Source organism: Vanessa tameamea, chromosome 2 (genome assembly GCF_037043105.1).
Source record: "Vanessa tameamea isolate UH-Manoa-2023 chromosome 2, ilVanTame1 primary haplotype, whole genome shotgun sequence".
NCBI classification, from domain to species: domain Eukaryota; kingdom Metazoa; phylum Arthropoda; class Insecta; order Lepidoptera; family Nymphalidae; genus Vanessa; species Vanessa tameamea.
Window position 1 is genome coordinate 10,935,997 of NC_087310.1, and position 22,774 is coordinate 10,958,770.

General features: G+C 32.0%; 2 protein-coding genes across 2 annotated transcripts in view; one reads left to right on the forward strand and one right to left on the reverse strand.

Annotated features, from left to right (window-relative positions):
* LOC113401991 (protein rolling stone-like) overlaps positions 1 to 22,774 on the forward strand; it is a 234,273-nt gene that overhangs the window by 80,898 nt on the left and 130,601 nt on the right. The gene's annotated exons all lie outside the window — the stretch shown is intronic.
* LOC113402006 (fork head domain-containing protein FD4-like) lies at positions 14,586 to 15,429 on the reverse strand. Its single transcript, XM_026642101.2, has one exon. The coding sequence runs from the start codon at positions 15,357 to 15,359 to the stop codon at positions 14,586 to 14,588; it is 774 nt and encodes a 257-aa protein (XP_026497886.1). The 5' UTR covers positions 15,360 to 15,429.

The following is a 22,774-nucleotide window of genomic DNA, read 5'->3' on the forward strand; positions in this document are numbered from 1 at the left end:
AGATCTTTTTAATTTTTTCAGCACAGTCTTAGTCGCACAAACACATTGATATTAAGAAGAAACTGCTCTGTTTTAAAAATAAGGCTTGTAGCTATAAGCGAGGAAGTTCTCATAACGTCCTTTTTATCGGAAATGATTAAAACATAGACACTTGAATAATTTAGTTTCTTGTTCGTATTTGATTTCACAACCTTTGTGTAGGATTCGTTATCTCGATTAGCAAACAACTAATCAATAAATCATAATTGATATTGTCCCAATAGTTCAGTACAGAAAGACTTATTTTTCCGCCAAAATAGAGTGGATGATAGGAAATTAGACTAAACAACAACTAGGTTAGCTAGGATTTTTTGTGGTGGTAAGGCTTCGTGCAATTCAATCGGTGTTGCCCACTCATTATATATTTTATCTCCAAATTGCAATACTTACTATACATGACTATTGTAGAGTTTGAAGGTTGAGTTAGCCAGTTAAACTACAGGCACAAGGGACATGACATCTTAGTTCCCAGATGGTGGCGCATTGACAATGTAAGGATTGAGGATGGTTTCCTTACTGTACCAACGTTGATAAGCGGTAATGACCACTTACCATAAAGTGTCTGTGCCTGAAAAAAGGATTCTATTCCTTAACCCTACTACCTACCATATATTATATTATTTGTTATGTAAAATAAATTAATAGTTCATTTATTTTATTTATCCGGTGTAAGTGCTGTGGAGAGGCCCTAAGTAATAAATATCATAATATAATATATATAATAAGCAATAAATATTATTTTGAAGAAACACAAATCGAATCCGGTATCGTGACGGACACCAGAGTTATAAAATCGTATTAGAGTTTAGTCGGCACGAATTTTAATTTAAGTGAATGTACCTCGTTAATTAGTTCCTCTGTATTGGAGGTTTTAATATCGGCTCCGTAGTTTGGTAGCTGGTATTATGTAAATTGATGTATCGAAAAAAATATATTATTAGTTCATGTCTGAGACCATTCGTTTAAAAATTATGACATATTCGTAATAATTCATTAATATGTCTTAGTATCAAATGGTCGTGACATACGACACGAAACGAATTTCAATATACTATGAAAACGTTTACTTTTATGGTTCGCATTTTAATTAATTGCTATTTTCGCCTCTTGCGTGAGAGTCTGAGAGAGATAGATAAGTGGATTTTTAATCCGCTTACTTTTTGTTCATAAATAATTCATCATGTGCTCAATGGTGACGGAAAACATCAAAAGGTGGCCTACATTTATAGATTTTAAATGATAGATTATCCGTTTTGCAAGCGGCTTTGGTCGCATGGCGCAATAAGCTTCAAATTACTTTCTTTTAAAAAAAAGAGGAGGCCTTTTCCCAGCTGTTAGATCATTTGAGGGCTGTTACATTTAATACCTGCCTCTTTGACTCTTGGTTTTGTTGTACTAGTGGCTAGATATGACAATAACTGGTCTAAACATCAGTCATTGAACATTTCCTCCACTTCATCGTCCGAGTGTGTCGAGGTCGGTGCGTATGCTTGCACCACCTTGAGGCTGTATTTCTCGGTGAGCTTTACAATGAGGTACGCTACCCTGTTCGACACACTGGAGATTTCCACAACGTTGTCAGCTAGAGACTTATTAACCAGAAACCCAACGCCACCTTGGGATTGTTGGTCTCGCTCTCGGAAGTACATTAGGTGGCCCGATTCGAGGGTTACGGTGTCTTCTCCCTCTCTACGGACTTCACATAACCCTAATATGTGCCACCTAATTTTCCCAAGTTCGACCTCGAGTTGCGCTAGATGCGAGTCAAGCCATAGCGTGCGTCCGTTGTACATCGCCAGGGTCAGTCGGTTGTGGTGGCCACGCGTAGCCTGGTGATTCTTAGTCCCGTCCCGCCGTTACCATCGTCGCCTCCATGACGAGGAATAGCGGGACTGCCGGGAACTGGGGGCCGTGGCTTACGTGTTTTCACCATTTGAAGGTATTGCCCATAATCGCCACGCTGGGCAGGCGGGTTGGCAATCGCAGGACGCAACTTCTCGCACCGATGATACTGCTGCCCGTCACCGGCCTCTGGTATTTAGCTACGCCAATTTTTTTTTTTTTTATGGTTATACCGCCATCAGTCGGTCGCCAGAGCCTCGTTTGCTGGTCGGCAGGATGCACTACGGGCAGGTGAGGTTGGCTTGGGGCGCTAAGGTGTAGTTTGCGCCCCCTTACATCCCCTAATAAAATATTCACATAATACTTAAATCTTTGGCCGCTATCACAGTAGCAAGAACAACAATGTTGAAAGCCAAGAAGTCTACAGAATTCTCAATTCCGAAAACCGACTTGCACTTCGCCAGATTATTAACTATATTTTGTCATGGAAAATAAAAAAATATATATATACAATTTTAATCCTAGACGTTATATTCAATTAAAAAAGTAAAATCGATTTAATTTCGAATCGATTTCAATAAATATATTAATTTATATTCGATTGTTATTACGTTTAAGTATTTTACATATTGCATATTTGCAAACAGGTGTTTTGTACTTAAATTTATTTCAATACCAATTATTGTTGTCAAAGATATAATAAGCAGTCGTGAAAACTGACATACACACAAGGTGCAAACTATTATTGTTAAATAAATTGTGTATCCTCAAATTTCTCCATTTAGCGACTGTTTTTAAAAGAGATTTTTTAAATGAGAGATTCTTTGTTATACGTTGTAAAGTAACTGTCTGTCTGTTACGCTTTTATGGTAAAACGACTGAACCGATTTTGATGAAATTTCTTACGAAGCCAGCTCGGACCCCAAGGACGGACATTGGCGTTTTATATCATTTCAGAGGGTAATGTTGGGGATAAGGGGCAGTCTGCAAGTTCTTAAAGCATTTTCGTCACAGACTGAATTCCACTTGGGCGGAGCCGTGAGTTAGTTATATATCATACTCGACGCTGACAACCTGCGGGTTGCGACCTTTTCCGAATATAATGTCAAGGTATTTCTTTTTTTATATATTTATATAAAGGTATCATTAAATTTGTATTTTTATTTTTTTAATCATAGCATCACTCCATCTTTTTGTATTATATTTATTTTATATTGAGTTAAATGAGTAGGTAAAGTAAGAGTCCAGAGGTGACAAAAATGTATCCCTAGGCAATGCACATCTTCATCAAGGCCCTTTATCTTTTTCTAGCTTACTAAAATATATTTTTCTACCAGGGCACCGTTTGATTCATATTTATAAATACATTACGATGTATATCAGTAAAGCCTTGATGTAAACAATTCTTCTCAACGATTAAATTACAACAAAAAAATACGATGTTTTTTTACTGTATTACGGAAATATGTCATCCTATTCAAATTAGAGAAACATTTGGTTTAAATTATTTAATTAACAATGATTCTTTATGTACTTTAATTCCCAACGTTTGGTCCGTCTAGGGGTCAGTCTTTTCGTAGCAGAACTCCCGCAACGCAATTATGTCTCTAAATATCATTATAATATACACTAGTAAATACTTCAATGTTTAAAGGTTAAAATAAAGGACGATAAACATTTCTTCATGAATGAAATTTATTTAATTTGTTTTGTTTTAATTCCTTTAAAGTTGTCAATTAAATAAAATATTAAATTTAAAAGCTGAAGTATGTCTTATATTTTGTACAGTTAGAGATTGCTATACGCGATAAAATGTAATAAAGAATCGATGTTTATTTATCTCCTTGCTCGCGCCGGGCAACTGCTCGTTTTACGATACATCTGCCGAGTTTCACGCTTGCTCTTTCCAATTTTCCATCGGCCCTTTCATACATCGTCATAAAACTTTATGTTTTCTAAAAGATTCGCCGTGATGTCCATACTCTGGAATTGGTCACGCCGTCTCAGAAACATTTTTTTTTTATTAGAACGGAATATGGTAACTACACAATTGAATTAGAGGTTATATTTGTTTGCAGCGAAAATAGCCATTGTCGTATGAGCTCGCAGGTGTCGTATGCTGCAAGCGACCAGTGCGTCACGCATATAAGTCAGCGTTGAATAATTCTTTGGAGGTGCTTATTAAAATATTTGTCGTTTAGTCGTTATTTATTTGTATATGTTAAGAAGCTTTGTGGCTCGCCGGCGGACATTCTTGCTGACGTAGGTGGCACGCTGGCCTGTGGATCTCTTCATGCAGCCGTGATCAGTTTCGCTCATGATGCAATTATTATTTTCTTGAAAAATGAGGTTTCTTTTTACGACTTAAACATATGTACAGTCTTAGCTAAATTTGTACTAGCAGTTCCGACAATAGGTAATATTTGTTTTATAAGAGTTATTTCTGTTCCTTTGACAGACGTTATTACAAATTGCTGCTCTTAAATGCCTTAAAATAATAAGTCAAAATATTATATTCATAAATATATTTCTGGGCAACATAATAGTTTATTAACTATATTATATTTCCATAAAAAAAATCGATGTGTGTTTCTTGGAGTAACCAAAAAGGGGATAGAGGATATTGTGCAGTGGATTTATTTATTGAAATATGTATAGTATTAAGTATAGGATCAAATACAAAAAAATATTTAATTAAATATTCGATTATTTTTTATACTCTTACTAGCCTACGTGCATATACCATATATAAATCAATTAAACCAAACCTCCGTAACAGACTTCCACACAGTTCCTTACATAGAACGGATCAAGTTGGGAGGAAAAATAAATTAAGCATCGCACCGCTCGAAGATTAACTGTTAAAACATTATGGACCATACCATTTTTATCTCCTTCGAATCTCGAAAGAGTCCGGTCGCCGCAGACGATCCGGCGCAGTGGGAATGGGACGAAGTACCCGTGTGGGAAAAGGATCACGCATTCGACCGTCAGAGGTCGAATATAAATGTGGAATGTTTATGGTTCTACCGTTTTATTTTATTCCCGGTCCGGCGAAGTATTAAATATTGTTTCAATTGAAAGCGGACAGATCAGACGGTTAGTCTAATGAAGAATAATAAAAGTTGAAGTTTGATTAAGTTCCATTTGCAAAGATATCACGATCTGAGATGTTGGCCGCTGATACTACCGTGTTACGGTATTAGATATCGAACCGATTGCTTTAATTGTGCATAAATAAAGATTAGAGCGCTCGATTCATTTCAACTGCTTCTGCACTAACACTTAAATATTTTTAATTGTATCACGTATGTTGAAATTGTTTTATGATGTCTATTCGCTTCTGAAATTAACATATTAATATACATTTTTAAAGCATTTGCATTAAATTTTAGTAAAATAGAATATTCGTATGTTTTTTAAACAGTATTCTGTTCTTAATACAATGATGGACGTGGAACAATGGATATAATCCTAGCAAGCCGTAACGAGTTGAAGGCACGTATCTATACTCGAATATTTGCAGATGATGTCATATGAGTTAGCTAATTGATTAAATTAGAGATAATTTCCAATATTTATTATAATTTTATATAAGTAATATTTGATCAGCATATTATATACAGATAGATAGTACTGCTCACGATTATTGCCCTAAAACCTTTTGGTTTATGAATATGGATAGAAATTGGAGCGAAACAAAATACTGTCTGGGTTTTCCTTTTATCTAGTTTCATTAGTTCAAAAGTTTATTATTACATACATTGTAGAAACTGTTAGCCATTACAAACCAATATGGAACTTGGTCGTGACAAAAAAATACATTGAATTAAATATTGTTATTCTTCCTTGAAGTGAAATTAATTTAACTAAAAAGTATTTTTGATATTTTATTAGTAGTCTGTTCTCCTTTTTCAAACTGATATCGAAAACGTTTATTGTTCAATAACTAAACTCAGTTAGATTAATAGCGTTCAGAGCAGTAATCGTTGTCATATTTTCGTTCATACATACCCATAAAATTTTCCCATATAGCCGAATGTAGCTGTACGACCGCCCGCGAACAAAGGCTTTGTCGCCACTGCTTTCAACTACAGCCGAGCCACTCCGTATTGTGTCTCGATTAGTCGCGGCGCCGGACGAATGTGTCGCGTGTTGTGACACTGTGACAGCGTAGAGCACAACACAAGCGCCGACAGAGACACCGCTGTTTGCATTGTACTACGTGCCGTGACATACCGTTTGTGACCGCCGCCGATGCCTTACAATCTTTTATGGACCTAAGCTTTGTTGGCCAATGAAAGCGTTTACAGTTACATAAGATCTATGTACACACATACCATTGTAAAGATGTACTGAAATTATGTTCTCGTATACGTGACGTTGCAAATGTCTGAAGCGATTTGCATTTGAAACGTATGAATAATTTAATTCCAAAAAGACGTTTACTGTTTACAGATCAATGTTAATATGTACTGGTGCTTTCACCGAAATAACTTTTTCATACATTTATTGATTTTTTATATCCTCGTAACAATAGCGAATGGGTAACTATAAAACTTTAATAAAGGTTCTTCAGCTTAGATGGGTAGGCTCTTTGCTGGCATTTATAATATAAAACATAATAATTACCGATTTAATGTTAAAAGATTAAAAATTATCTATCCCATGTTCATATTTTTTATATTTTATAACTTCTTTGGTACGATTTTATTTATTGGTTTGATTTATCTTTTAATATTTTACTTTTGTGGGTTTTTAACTAAATTGTATAGTATTTTTTGTAATGCCTTACTGAAATCAGCTTAACATACAATATAATAAACATAAAACTTATACTAGAAGATGCAGCGCTTTTCGGAGAAGGTTTTAGTATATAATTAAACATAGTCAAGCACGACAACGTCTGATTATCGTTTTTTTTTGTATATATATATATACAAATAAAAATTTAATATAATTATTTAACGTCCAAAGTTTATTACATAATCTTTATAAAAAAAATGCCGTAGTTAAGAACGTACTGATACGCAGACAGCTACTTTTAGAAATACTTAATTGTTACAAAAACACTTCAGGTTTTTGCTTTTTCCGCTTCGTAGCTTCGTATTAAGGATACAAATTAGTATGATATAAAAAAGTCCCCTAATGTCTTTCTATGTTTCTACATTATGCAATATTGGATTTTTTCACATAATTTAATTAATATGAATGTGTTATGTGCAGTGTGAATGTGTTATTCAGGTAATTAATTATATGAACAGTGCGAAAATAATAATATTTGAAATCATTTATATAAAGATATACGATATATGTATATAATGTTTTATAATATAATATGAATTGGGCTTAAATATTTTACTAAATTAGTATTAAATCATACTTTAAAAAATAGTAGATCATTGCATACGTTTTTATTCAGTGTTGACATTTTATAACTCTGATTCAATACCCAATGTTTTTTTTAAAACAAATGGAATATAGTCGATTAAAATTCCAGTTTTAGACTAAGTCCGTCCATCTTAAGAACTAGGATGTAGAGCTCATTCGACTACGATGTCGTGAGTTACTTTTTTTTTATAAGCGTTTAATTTTGTCTTATTTTGTTATACGAGTACTGGGTGAAATCTTGTAATTGAGTTTAAATGAAACCCAACTGATTAAGTTGTATTTTGCGCAAAGTATTGGTATCAGTGATAACAAAATTTACTTAATTCGTTTAAATTATTGGATCGAATAAAAGTATTCTTTTTTAAAGTTTTTTATTAATTTTACTAGGCAATAGAAACCATAACATAAACAGTTGAATACCTCAATAGTGTTGACCACTAAAGTCAACTTTATTATTTCATTAGTATTACAAATAATTTTATTATTTCATATAATAACGTACTTTGTTATATATCTTAATGAACTGATGAGCGTCGGATATACTTTTTCTTTATGGATATTTTTTTCTTTTCTATTGTTTTACTATTAAATATTATAAAATTAAGCTTTAATTTTGCAACGTGAGATTTTTGTGCAGACTTATTATTGATATTCAGTGTTATAAAGGTCATGCTATTTTTGTGAATGAAAAATATGTATATTGTTAGTGTACATATACAGATAAATAAATAAATACTACTTAAAACAGGAATTACGCTGCATTAGAAAAAGAAAATCATATTGGGGCTAGAATATTTCACGAATATAATTTATTTTTATAAGAAATTCAAACTATTGCCGTAACTATAAATCGCATTTCGAACCTATGTACCTATGTATTTGGTTTTTTTACCGATCACTCGGAAACCGCCAGACCTATTAAGGTACTACTTACATTGTAAATATTTTTATGAAGTAATACGTCACATACTCCAAAAAGCTCATATTGTAGATACTACTTTTCGCCTGCGGTTTCACCTGCGTATTAGGAGGGAGGGGGCGGGGTGCATGGTTGTAGGATTTAGGTATAATAAATGCCTAGCCTTTGTCCTTGCTTGGGTTCGAACATATTTCTTACCAAATATCATCAAATACGGTTCAGTGGTTTAGCGGTTAAATCGTAACAGACAGATGGAGTACTATTACATTTATCATATTAGTATATATTTAACAACAACAAAAGTTGTATATTTTATATAGGTTATATTATAAGTAATAAAAAGATTTTTACAGATATTTAGCTCTATGTAAAGTTTATTAGATTAGATCCAGTGTAGTGTACAGACAGAATAGACGTAAAAGGTTATATGATTGGCATAGCATTGACGGTGTATAAGACGCCTAATATTTCTTTAATTGTCAAATTCATTGTAAATTTGTAATTGCATATATTCTGCGTTGACCAGTCACCATCAGGTCGTCCATTTTCCTGTTTGATTTTTTAAATAAGACAAATTCGAAATTTGAAATTTACATAGGAATTATATCCAAATAAATAATAATAGTCTCTGAAATTACAAAAGAGATTTTAAAAATATCAATTATCAATTAAAATACGCAATAACTAATGTTAGTTATCTTAAAACACTTGAACGTGGAGTAATAAAAGATATTTATACGATTATTATCAATTATTTTATATTTATGGCGGTATTAATAGGCCCCGTGCGCGTCGCATGTGGCGCCGCCCTCGCGGCTCAATCGGAAAGTTAGTAGATGCCCGTGTGTTTTTGATTCCAATCGATCAAACGTTTCGTGGTAGGAAAGAGACTTTCTATCGGAACACCTTTTTTATATTTTTCAACCTGACTCTTCTTTGGTTGATTCCAAACTTGTGGCTGATCAGTTTTCGAATTTGAACTTTCATTCCTAATGAAAAAGGCAACAGCAGCGACGTGCTTACACCCTCGAAGCGATAAGCCGGCCTTGCAGCCACACTGCGTCGTGGATATTGTGCGGTCCCTATTCAACTATAAAAATGCGTTCTTATTATTATAACAATAAAATAGTGTAAGAGTTAAAAAAGCGACAAAGAAATTGATCCTATGTAATATTCAGTGTTCACTGGATACAAAAAAATATCGAATGGTTCATTAATTTATAGTTATGAACAAAACAACACAAAAATTATGTTTTTAATCACACAAGGACCACAGCACCAGTGCCATACATCATGCTTTGAGCAAAACGAAAGAGCAAAGCATTAATTTATTAGTGCAAGAGGCTAGTGAAATTGCTATGAAACTAGAATCTACAATTACTCTAAAAATACTTATTTAGTTTGACCGTACGATCCTGCATATTTGCTTCAACGAGTTGTTATCCTTATACAAGTAACTGTAAAAATTCATGATTTAGTGTCGTTTGCATCAGATCTTAATAATACAATTTACAATAAAAAAATTTTTTCATCTACCTTCAACGTAACATCGTACGGAGGGTTTGTTACCCTAGTTTGTGGTAAAACTTTTCCCTTGATCATACGTTTACCATCTACATCGATAATTTGTCTCACGTTGGAGACATGCCTGCTTTCGAATAGTTTTTTACCTAAAATTCAATTCAATAATAAGCGGCAACACATTCACTCGGAAGGGTTGGATTTCTAATTTTTTTTGGTGCATTACTTACCTTTTGATATCGATTTTGCACGAAAAAAATGTAAATAGATTGATTGAAAACCACATTGGATTATTGTCGAGGTCATAACGTTAATTATTTTCGATTAATAATGACCTCGAAGTGCGTATGAATCATATACTACTTGGGAAGGCGCCACCACTGTTCCGCGAGATGACGCAACAGTAGGCGCATCGCGATACGCACGGGACCTTTAGTTGCATTGACGTTTGTTTTAGGTACATTATGAATAGGACTTATAGAGACTGACATTAGGTTTATTTAAAAATATAAATTAAATTAGTCTGATTGAGTTGAAATAATAAAAACATAACAACGGTTAACGTACATAGTGTATTTCTCTTTACTACAATTACAATAAATTATATATCTTATAATTAAATATTAATCTTTACATATTTACAAATGCTGATCTAACACAAGTATCACAGTTTAATAAAAATAATATTAATAATACTTTTTTTATCTATTAATAAGGGAATATAATCGTTTTAATAATAATAAAAAAATGACTCTTTTCTTCGTTATTTTTGAAATTGTTTTTGCAGATATTTATCCTGAAAAAGAAAAAAGTTATTTATACTTTTTATCATGTTAATTTTTATTCTAAAATATTAAAATTATAAAGGTTGCCTAGGAAAGATTGCTTCAAAAGATAATCCTTCTTCAATCCTTTGCATCCTCTACATTATAACTGTTTATTTTGTATCTGTGCAATGAAGTTAACTAACAGACCATCGTGATAAAACATACTTTGATCTACCATACATTTCCACAGGTTGTAACTTTGTAAGTTATCTGTGCTTAATATATTTATTAAATTGCTCTACTACCCGGTTATTTTGTTAATAATGAATAGTTAAAAAAAGTAACCTAAAATAAGTAAATCGGATTTTATTATTAGTTTGAAACAATTAAATAGTATATAATATTATACTTTTAGATTTAATATTATTAATCTTTTTACATCTTATTTTTTTTTAAACTGCCTCTGGTTTTTATAAGTGATAGCAAATGTCCGGAATATTCATATTAGACATAGACTTGATTCATTTATAATTCAATAGGAAAAATGTTGCCAGTATTCTTAATTTAATTTAATGCTGCATAATTGTATAGAAATTGTTTTTGAATATTAATTTGTATCTGTTTAAATTTTTAATATAATATGTATCTAATATTTGGAAAGTATGCAAGAGAAAGTAATTATAAAGACTTTTTTCGAGTTTTTATGTCAAGAGGAATATTTTCTAAATCTTCTTATCAGTGTTTAGAAAATGGCAACAGTATTTATTATTAGTATGTCACAAAAAACGCAGCTAAATTATTTATTACATTTATAATTGAAATTAAAGATTAATTTCGCCTTGTTTTATTTTAAAACGAAATCGTTTAAATGTTTCATAAATACTAATTGTATTGCAGAATCTTTTAAGAAATTGTTCTTAGCGTGCCTCAGCTCCTAATGATAATTTGGCTAAGGTTAAGGTACAAAATAAATATATAAATGTTTTTTCTTACCTTAATTAGGTCCACATTTTCACAGCTTTAAATACAATATTGCTGTAAAATTCTGAATTCCCACCGATGCTACTAACATTTACTAATGCACTAACACAGTATGATTAAGGCTTAATATAATTTGCCTTTATAGTTCCTTAAAACTAAACCTCACTTCTCTCTTGATATCCATGATGTACCTGTTAACAAAGAAATAACGGTTTATTCATTTATTTACAGCGACGTATACACAATATTTAAATAATAAGTCAGTCTAATTGTATTTCAAAATAATTAGATATTTTATTAGTATTATTTTTTAAATTAATAATATCATTAGCGTATTAAGGATAATATATAAACTTCTTGAAAATGTCGATGCAGACATATAATTATTTTCGAACGTTATTTACCGTGTTCCAATTTCGAATAAATGATATTTGAAAATTAAAAATAGACTTTTCTATTGTATTTTGGCGAGAACAGAAGAAATTATGAAAAGATTGACGGAAACAATGCCGGCAGCATTGCCATCGGTCTGATGCCTACGTTGGCTATGATATTTTAAATTATGTTATTGTCATCTAAATTTTATGTAAGTAAGGTTCTAAATGCGATTTAATTTTTAGATTTCAATATATTTTGATTACTTTATAGTACAGAAAATTACAAATTCATTTATTATAAGAGTAAGTATATATTGTACAAAAAACCTTCTATTAATTTTACACGGCTTCTATATTTCTGTAGTATTAACGTATTAACAATTACTGTAATTATATTAGAATTTAATATTTAAAAAAAATATATACATAATTTCCTAATGGAAATGTTTTGAAATGAAAATATTATTTCAGATAATATTACATCCAGCACACTCCTATAGATATGGTCTATACTAGTGTGCTGGATTGTATCTGCTCTATTGTTTGTGATATTAAGTAAATGAGACTTCTCAATATAAAAGGATGTGTTGTTCTTGATTGTTATTTAGTCTCACGGTAGCCGGTAGGTGTTTTAATATGTAGATATATATACAAAATATAAATATATACCTAGGTATGTATCGAAGTAATGTTGAAGTCATAAGATCCATATAAATTTAGTATTTGAGTACGTGGATGGCTTACATTGGAAGGAGGCGCTGCGATTGGAAAGTAAATAAAACTCTCATTTCAACCGATAGAAGTATTTTATATTATTTATATAGTTATATATAAATACATAAAAGTTTGAGAATAATTTAAAAAGTATTATATCGAGTAAGCCACGCGTAACAGTCGTAGAGATGAAATGATTGTTCAGTTCAAGGTACAGTTAAAATACCCGGTTCAAATTAGAATTGTATTACACGATTATTTAAGATAAAAAATGACATATATTAAAAAAAAATAGAAGTCTTTAAGTTTGAAAAATACCGCTACAAGATGGGAGTTTGTGTTAGAAAAAACACATGCATGAACGAAGTAAAAACGCCGAACCCTGCGCCGAGTCCTAATGAATAGTATAAGGAAAAGCTAACGCTGAATGACAGTGACATATTCAATCTTTTATATCAAGTAATATGTATTATGTAGATAAGTCTTGTAATAAAATAGCAAGTTGCTAGTTTTATAGATTCTGCTTCAAACAAAATTTACAAGGAAAATACGGTGTAGGTAATTTTATATTTTTAAATTTAGTTATTATTTATGATTTATATTGTAAAGCAAATAACGACGATATACACTTTTGTTTTTATCTTAACGTACCTAAAGTTTACTTGCGGATAATGATAGAAAAAATATAGCGGTCAATAACCTAAGTAATCAGAAATAAAGCAGTAATTTTCGCGTGCCTAAATCTAACCATGGTTTTTAATAATAGTGTTACAAGGACAAAAAAATAGTATTGAACTAGATATTTAAATAGCTGTCAGTTCATTCTATTAACATTGAATGTGTCGTGTATCGGATGAAAATTTGTAAGATGTATGTATATATATATCCTTTGATGTACCTAATATCCCGCAATGAAGTAGTATGGTGGGATAAGGTTCAAAAGGAGGGAAGGCTGTTGACCAACAGTGGGGTATTTAGAGGCTTTTTAACCTACTGTATTCTTATTTGTACACTAAGAATGATACCGAATATCATTTTAATATTGATATCAATCTGTCTGGTTTTAGTCCTTCTTATTATTAATAATAATTATTGTTAAAATTGAATACTTAGTTCTTTTAGTAATAGGTAACGTAACAAGGAAGGAGAACATTTTATTTATATTAATTTATTACCAATTGTATGTGCACGTCACCATTAGGTATACGTACACAGAGCTCACGACTGAACGTTGCGAATCAACTACCGAACTATTAAAATAGGAAGGCGATGCTAAAACGCATAGACCGAAACAATAGACCGTCGTTGGTTCGGTGAAATATTTACATTGTTGACTTAAATAAGTTATATGAAAAACAAAATATTGTATGTCATGACCGCATGGAATCGTTCTGCATAAAGTCCTGCATAAAGTTCTGCAAAATGTCCTCAAATCGGGTAAAAAATTAACAGATATGTTATATATGATATATAGGTATTACAGTCGCAGGTAATTGTATATGTTTAAACATTAGCACCTACTTCCTAAATATAATTTGATTAATAATATTTACTTCATACTTTAATTTAATATTTCTTTTTGTAGAAAATTAATATAGAGGAGATATTTTTTTATTTTAAAGTTTTATAATATTTTGTTTTGAAGTCTTTTTGTCGATTTAAGACCAATGAACAATCTAGAGCTTTGCGGTAAAGATGAAATAGATAGAACCGATTACGAGCAATTTTTTTTATTATAGCGTCAAATTCGGATTTTTCATGGTGGTTTTTTTTTCTGTAACTTGAATACTAGGCAAGTTTAGTCATACGGTGTTTACTTACTCTGCTTATCTAATATATTTGTTTTCTTGCCCAATATTCTAAGATCTGTTCAAACTATATTTTGCACGAAGCTTTTACGTCACGGATATGAATAAAGAAGTATCAATTTATTAGTGTAGCTTTTATGTAATATTATACATGTTAACTGGATTAATTAATTCAATAATTAGTATTAATATAATTTTGTAATATGTTTTAATATATTCTTACCGTTCATGAATTGAGCGTGTAATGTGAAAATTGACTGGTATCTCTCCACGTCCAAAGAGGAGGCAGGCAAGATTGTTGTAGACCGGCTAGAAGTTCGGCGTGATATCGCTGCGCTGCCAGCAAATACGGCGTTGGAGATAATGGCATTGGACAATGCGGTTGCTGGACCATAGGAGGCGAAGGAGAGGACCGCCGAGGCTCAGGTTCCAACAATGCATCTATCGTGAATGCTCGACGAGGTCGCGGTACCGTCGGCAGCAATGCTGCCGTGTCTGGCGCCTCCATTGGCTCTGGACTGAGTCTTGGGCACAGATTAATAGATGGTGCGAACATTCCTCCCGACATTCCTCCTGGATTAGAATTCGCCTGGCGTGCTAAGAAAGCTCTGTTAAAAGTCGCTAGCGCCGCTAATTCTGCATTCAAACTATCTTTTTCCCCTTTGTGTAGCTTAAATCGCTTTCGGCGACGAAGAAGTGAGCCATTTTCAAACATGTCAAATGCCTGCGGGTGAAGCGTCCAGTAGGCACCCTTGCCTGGTCTGTCCGGGCGCCGAGGTACTTTCACGAAGCAGTCGTTAAACGAAAGGTTATGTCGCAGGGAATTCTGCCAGCGCTGAGTATTCCGTCTATAGTAAGGGAACCGATCAGTGATAAACCTATATATTTCTGATAACGGCAGCATCCGCTCCGGCGAACTCCAAATAGCCATTGCAGTGAGGGCGATATAAGAAAAAGGTGGTTTCTGATCGCCGTAGGACTCGCGCGTCGGCCTCGGCATCGCTTAGCACTTTTCCAATTTGAAATGTTTCGTTTGTCACGTCAGGTAATGATATTTCAAGCAAGTAAGCAACACGTCTCTCACTGGTTAATATAAGATAAGGACTGGGCGAAAGAGCGAGTGCGTGTGCGAGGCGGGCGGGGCCGCTTTGCAAGGCCCGCCCTGCGCCGACTGCACCAATCGCTAGGCGTTCAGTTTGTTTGTTGTTTTTGTCGGCTCTGGACCCGTTACAGAAGAATTTAAATTGTTATCACGTTTACATTATACAAAATTTATTCGACATCGACACTTGAGCTTGTTACGAAATTGCAATGATTAAAGAACTTGGTGCTTATTGATGTGAGAGAGCTGAAAATAATGATTGGAGATGAACTCTATTAATAGATGTGGGTAGAGCTTTACTTCTCATCGATAACAATTTCCTCAGAATAAATTTCGAAATTATTATAACTTCGTGATTAATTTGGAGTACGTTATGAATAATATATTAATAAATAATATTATTTATTAAATATAAGAACCATAGATTCGTAAATCAAATAAAAATTAAAGTACTTAAGCGAAACTTTTAATTTTATTTGAAAAATTAATTGAAATTACCTATAGGTTATATTATAACTAATAATTAAAGTATCACTTAAATAGCTTGGTACATTTAATGTACATATTTTGCAACTTTAACAATTAGTACCTATATTACATAGCAATAAATTCGAAGCACTATATTTTTGGTTACGAATAAATTTATTGGCGGATATCTTACTTTATCTTAATTCAAAGTTATAAAGAATATTTTTTATAAAATGGATTGGCGAATAAGCAAATGAGCCAACTGATGGTAAGTTGTCACCACTGCTCATAGGCTTTGGCACCGTACGAAATTTTAACTATTAGGTACTTACATAGCCAATGTGCCACCAAACTTGGAAATTGAGATGTTATGTCCCTTATTCCTGTAGTATCTTTTAAACCAGTACAAAATAATATTAAGTCTTGTTGCTGGCTAGTAGAAAATATTATGAGTATATGGTACTTACCCAGATGAGCACAAAGCCGTACCACCAAGTGAGGTAAAGTATCGTTAGAATTGAATGTACGTACCTATATCAGCAATTTTCATAAGCTCTTAAAATAAAAAGACTAGGTAATGTAAATGGCATAAAATTAATGATATAATGATATGTTTGTACTATTTTTGCTACAGTTACAGGATGTTCACCCAGTGTTCAGTTAAATAAACTAATGTGTGTGATGCTCTTGTGTTGCCATAACGATGTATTCAATTATGTATGAACTTTTATATGATGGTTAACTGATTCAGTAAATATTAAATTAAATACACCTTTTATTCGCCTGAAAGCGTGAAAGTTAGCATGCGGCGCAATGTGCACATAAACTTTATTCTTGTTAGAATGTAATTTTTTATTGTTTAAATATGTCAAACAGAAGTGAGAGCTGTAAGCGAAGGCTACATAAATACGAGTCAGTCCTTCTTGACTAGTCTTATACAGTAATTTGCTCAATATATTATTACAAAGAAACAAGTAAAATTGTACAGAATAATATATACCTAAACAAGTATGTACCTATAGGTACTTTGCTTGGTATATTTATTTATTCAAATTAGAGTTTCTTTTATGCTCAGCCTACAAATGTAATATTTTGGGTATTATTTTTTCGAATGTTATTTTTACATTACAGTGCTTACTATACCGTGCCTCTGAAGGCAAGTAAAACTTTTGATTCTGCGCCCAAGTTCTTAGGATTATTAGAGTTAAAGAATAGAGAGTTCATATGTAGGTACGTGTTTGCCCAGACACGTGTGCACTATAGTAGGTACGGAGCTGGATAATATCCTTAGAAAATGGCCACTGTGTCTGAAATTTGTTAGATAGATACCATTATGATGCAATATTATGCACTTTAAACTTTTGCGATGTAGGTGAAGTATCTACATCGCAAAAGTTTAAAGTTATATATTGTCCCTGGTACTTGTATCAATTTAAATATATATTATCACAGGCATCATAAAAAGTATACAGGAAGTAAACACATGCGAAAATATCCACGTTAGATTGCATACGTAAGCTGGAGTATTTCTTAGAACTTTAGATCAGTGAGGCTTGATCACATTTAACAAGAGTATTTTCAAAAATATTCTTCTGATTATGATCCAGCCACACTCAGAAGATACCAATGCGAGTGGGAATGCACTACTTTTCTCCTAATTTCTTCTATTTGTTTGCCATATCTGGGCAAATGATTCCCTTCCTCTGGAGGCTTGGCGCTTATTGCATTGCGCCCGATAAACGCGGGTTTGTGGATACACATATGGCAAAATGTTATTTGACATATTAATTTTTCCTCGCGAGGTAGACACTTTTTGTAGTAACGAGTTTTTGTTTAGCTATTAAACCCATCGTCGCAATTAAAATGTTTATTTTTCTTAATTTATTCTGATCCTATTGGTTTTTATTCGTCTACTGAATCTAAGAGTCATTAAATAATTATAGATAAACACATGTCACAGTTGTGGATGTGTTTAACTATATAATTATAATAGCATGCCTTTACAAGGGAGACTGCCTGGACGCTGCTTAACCGGAGATTTGGTGCTATAAGTTTAAATTATTCCTCGTATGTATACAATCGCTGACGCCGTTTCTATTAAAACACACCACAATAATATAGTTCAAGTACATTGTTATGAAACTATAAGAATGCCTGCTTACTTCTAAATGTCGCTAGGTGGTTTTGTGGTTCAATCATTGGATTCCTTAAAAAACTACAAATAGAATGCGGATATGTACTTTATATAAAGGTTAAATACCCTATAATAAAGTACATCTGGAATACACCTAAGGATATTAAATACACAATTCTTTCTTTATGTCATATAGGTAGGTAGGCTGGCGGATTCGCAAATGGGCCACCTAATGATAAGTGGTAACCACTGCCCATAACCATTAGTACTGTAAGATATATTAATAGTTTCTCATATTTCTAATTTACCGTCAGACTTGGGAGCTGACATGTTATGTCACTTGTGCTATGTCGCTTGTGCAGCTACACTGGCTCACTAATCATTCAAACCGGAACACAATAATACTCTGTATTGCAATTTGGCGGTAGGATATATCCTGATGAGTGGGTGTTCCTTACCCAGGCGACAAATTACCAAGTGTCAGGTCAATAGTTTAAATGTTAAGTTGGAAAAACTGCGAGGCGTAACTATTTATTTTCTATATATGTCCTCGTTTATTAATATACATATACAATTTATTATTTACTAGACCATTTATACAGAATTAGTCGATCTATATTTAATATTAGTGCAAAATTAGTTTCGTTAAAATAACGTTGCAATCAGCCCATCAGCATACAAATACTATATTAAGGAAGTAGATTATTCAATTGTATACTTGTTATAAGCTACGTTATATAATTGTAATTTATTCAATATAAATGAACTGCGATAAAGCAGTCGAATATAAAACTGTCCGGAAACAATAAGTTTAAGATTAATGACAAAATTAAGTAGATACCTAATACGTGTTTGTAATATGTATCTATGAAATATTTAATGATTAGAATACATAATTTTTTTTTTTTAAAAGTGATAATTAATATTAAAAATTTTTTTTTTTAAGTAACTTTAAAAAACTTGTCTACTTTATTTTTATGATATTGTATTTATTATCTTTTTAAGTATTATGTGCATTATCTATTATAAAGAGTTATTTTTTCAATCATTTGTGTTCGGGTTCAAAAATTGAGTGTGTGTCTAAAGTGTTCGTGTGCCTAATTAGCGTTTGCAATTCATCTCGTGCTGGGCGGTTAAGAAAAAATAACGTAACAAAGTAAGATTAGGTACTTCAATGTGCCCGGTGGTGGTGGATTAGCGGTATCAGGAATGGTTCATATTTCTTTCTATGGTAATGTCTATGGATGATGGTGACCACCTACATATACAACATAAATTTTAAAAATGTTGGTTGTATAATCATAGATATGTAATATTAAGAATAATATTAAAAATATTATCGGATGATTATTTAGCTGATGGAGTTAATGTAATCAAGTTCCTTAACATTATTATATATAAACTATTTACGTTAATTTGTCTTATAGCGTTAAATTAGAAGAACCAGTGTAACGGGACCCTTAACAGCATTTAATAATTATTGCATTTTTTGAATATCATACAAAATAACATTAAGGTGCCGTAAAACTAGAATTCTAACACTTTTAAATTATTTTAAATAAATCCAAATCAACCTAATTCTGTCATTGTTTTTTTAATTTTATATCAATGAAAATGGCAGAATGATATATGTCCCTTGTTAAATTCCGAGTGCGAATCACTCACGTTAAATAGAAAGGGAAGTCACTTGTTCGCATCAAATGGCGCGTGTCACAAACGCCCCCATGCTGCGACTAACGACACTAACTCTGTGGAGGCAAAAACAATAATTCATTTTCAACAATAAATGTTTGACTGTCTATGATTTTTCGTAGATTTTTATAACCGTATTTGTCATAAAGGGGGAATAATTGTGATTTATTTTTGTTAGGTAACAACTATTTTACTTGGTGGTTTGTACAAGCCTTTCTGGGTAGGTGCCACCCACTCATCAAAAATTCTACCGTCAAACAGTAGTACTAAGTATTGTTGTGTTCCGGTTTGAAGCTAGTATGAGTGAGCCAGTGTAACTACAGGCGCAAGGAACATAACATCTTAGTTTGCAAGGTTGATGGCGCATTGGCGGTACAAGGAATGGTTACTGTTTATATAAGCGCCATTGTCTATGGGTAGTGGTGGATACGCCCGCCAACCTATATCTTAAAAAAAAACTACGTTAATCTAATATTATTGGTATATTGGTGTTTATTTCAACGGCAAGTATTCGAGATATGCAAAACGAAAGAAATATTCACCAACAGAAATATTCAAATCCATCTAAAAAATTGATAATCGAACACACATCATACATCATATTTTGACTATATTTAAGCGTACGTGTTATCAGATCCCATATTTTACTCATTATGAAGATTACTAATTTTTTTTAGAGAGTGTACTAGTCGTCATCGTCAAACATTGCTAAAACCAACGACAAATTTAATGAAATAAAATTAATGTATTAAAATTGAAAACGCATCAGATGTACTGATTTCATTAAATAATGTTATTTATTCATTTATACATTTTCAATAATATAATTTAGGCATATATTAACCATCAAAAAGCATTTTTATTTAATTGAATATTTTTTTATTTGAATTTATAGAACGGTAGACAGTAGTGGTATTGACACGTACCTGTGCGGGTATCTAGTATCAACGGTTGCTAATACAGCCGCACGGTTGATTGACCGAGCCGGCGTAAATTGATTTATTAAATTTTATATCGATACATGAGCGTCACATATTACGCTGCTGTGTAATTTCCAATATTAAAGTAACTCCCTCACCGAGATTATTTGCAGCAAAGTATACGCAAGTCAAGCCTTAGAGTGACAACGAAGTAAAACTATATGTAACTATATTGTATTTTTTCTTAATAAATAACATATTGTGGTATGATTTGGTAAAATAAATGATATACACAATGAATATTGTGAGAAATATATTATTAATTATTAATATGACAGAATCTTTAGGGTTTTGATTTGGAAGAAATCTTTTGTTTTTTTTTTTAATTACATCATGTTTCTTCTGCTCATGCGATTATCTCTACATAGTATAAAACGAAGTCGCCTCTCGCCATGCATACCTATATACGTTTAGATCTTTTAAACTACGCAACGGATTTTAATATGGTTTTTTCACTAATCAGAGTTATTCAAGAGGAAAGTTTACATGTATATATCATGCATATTATAGTAGAGAAAAACTGATAATTACAATTTTAAACTTAAAAAAAAAAACAATTTTCTTATTAATTTTGTTCTTAAATCTAATAGTTGAACATGTATATCTTTCAAACTACTTATCAAAATTACAAAGTGGAAATACCAGTTTTTATTTACTTCACATGTTTATTTAATTTGATCAATATTGAATACTGTGTGATAACTAAATTAAATTTAATATAAATTTATTATTTCCCAATTTTTTAAAGCATAAACATGGTTACTGTAATCGTTAACTTGCTGATGTGAAACGTAGATCATGTAAAGTTTTACGATTCAGTAGTGTATTGGATTGACGTTACACTGACTGTATTTTTAAATGTTGAAATAGAGTAACTACTAATTTTCTTGCCGGTTCTTCTCGGTAGAATCTACATTCCGAACCTGTGGTAGCTTCACTTAATATAGTTTGTTAAATGACGATTCAAAATTGTTGAATAATTACTTGATTAAAGTATATTTTGATTTGATTTGATTTGACTTATAATTCAGTCAGCGTAAGGTATGTTAGCATTAAATATGAATTAATTGTACACTGAGTCGAAATGGAAACGTGATTTAAACGAATCTAACACAACTCCAAGGAGGCAACACTATATTTTCATGAACTTTATTATTATTAATTGTTTTCAATCCGTCTCGTGATCTGTTTAGTCACTATCGATTATGGTTCACTAACTAAATAAAGTCTTTCGTAGAACTAAATTCTATCGAATACATTACGTTGATATGTATATTTTTATCTTTTTATGTAGTATATATCTACTTGCTATAATAACCATAATACGCGCCTAATGGATTTTCATAGTTATACAAAGCAACATAATAAAATATAATAACTCATAAAACTCATGTGCGTTAAAATATAATAAAAAAAAATACTAAATTTTATAGTGTAAAATAATTTGAACCTTGCATTCTAATACTTTTGGCTTACTTTTATAAAACATACATTTCGTTTGTGACACAATTACGAATGCATTGTGCAAATTTCGTTACGTTACGCGTAAAAATTTAATAATACGCTTGTCAAGCAAGTTTTAAATATGACAAAAAATATATAGGGGACGAAATTGAAACCAATTAAACCGCTGAAATATTACAATGACATTCATTAATAATATTGTGCTGTTAAAATATCCATTACTAAAACATTTCTAATTTCATAATGGTTATATAACGAGAATATCCTTTCCTACAATCTATTTACATGCACTCTCGGTAAGGTGAAGGTAGATTCCGTTTCAAAACGTAAAAATATTATCGTCAACTATACTATAGATCTTAAAGAAAAAACATGTATATGTTTTCTAAAAAAATAAAATATACTTTTCGAAACACCAACGGCTTACGGACCGCCTAGCGAAGTTAAAAAGTCGCGGGATCGATCCCGACCCCTTGGGTTATTGTCGTCCCCACTCCTAAAATATGTGATAACCTTAAAAGGAGGAGTAAATAGGAATTTGAGTAATTTCTTGATTAATTTGAGTATTGCTATTC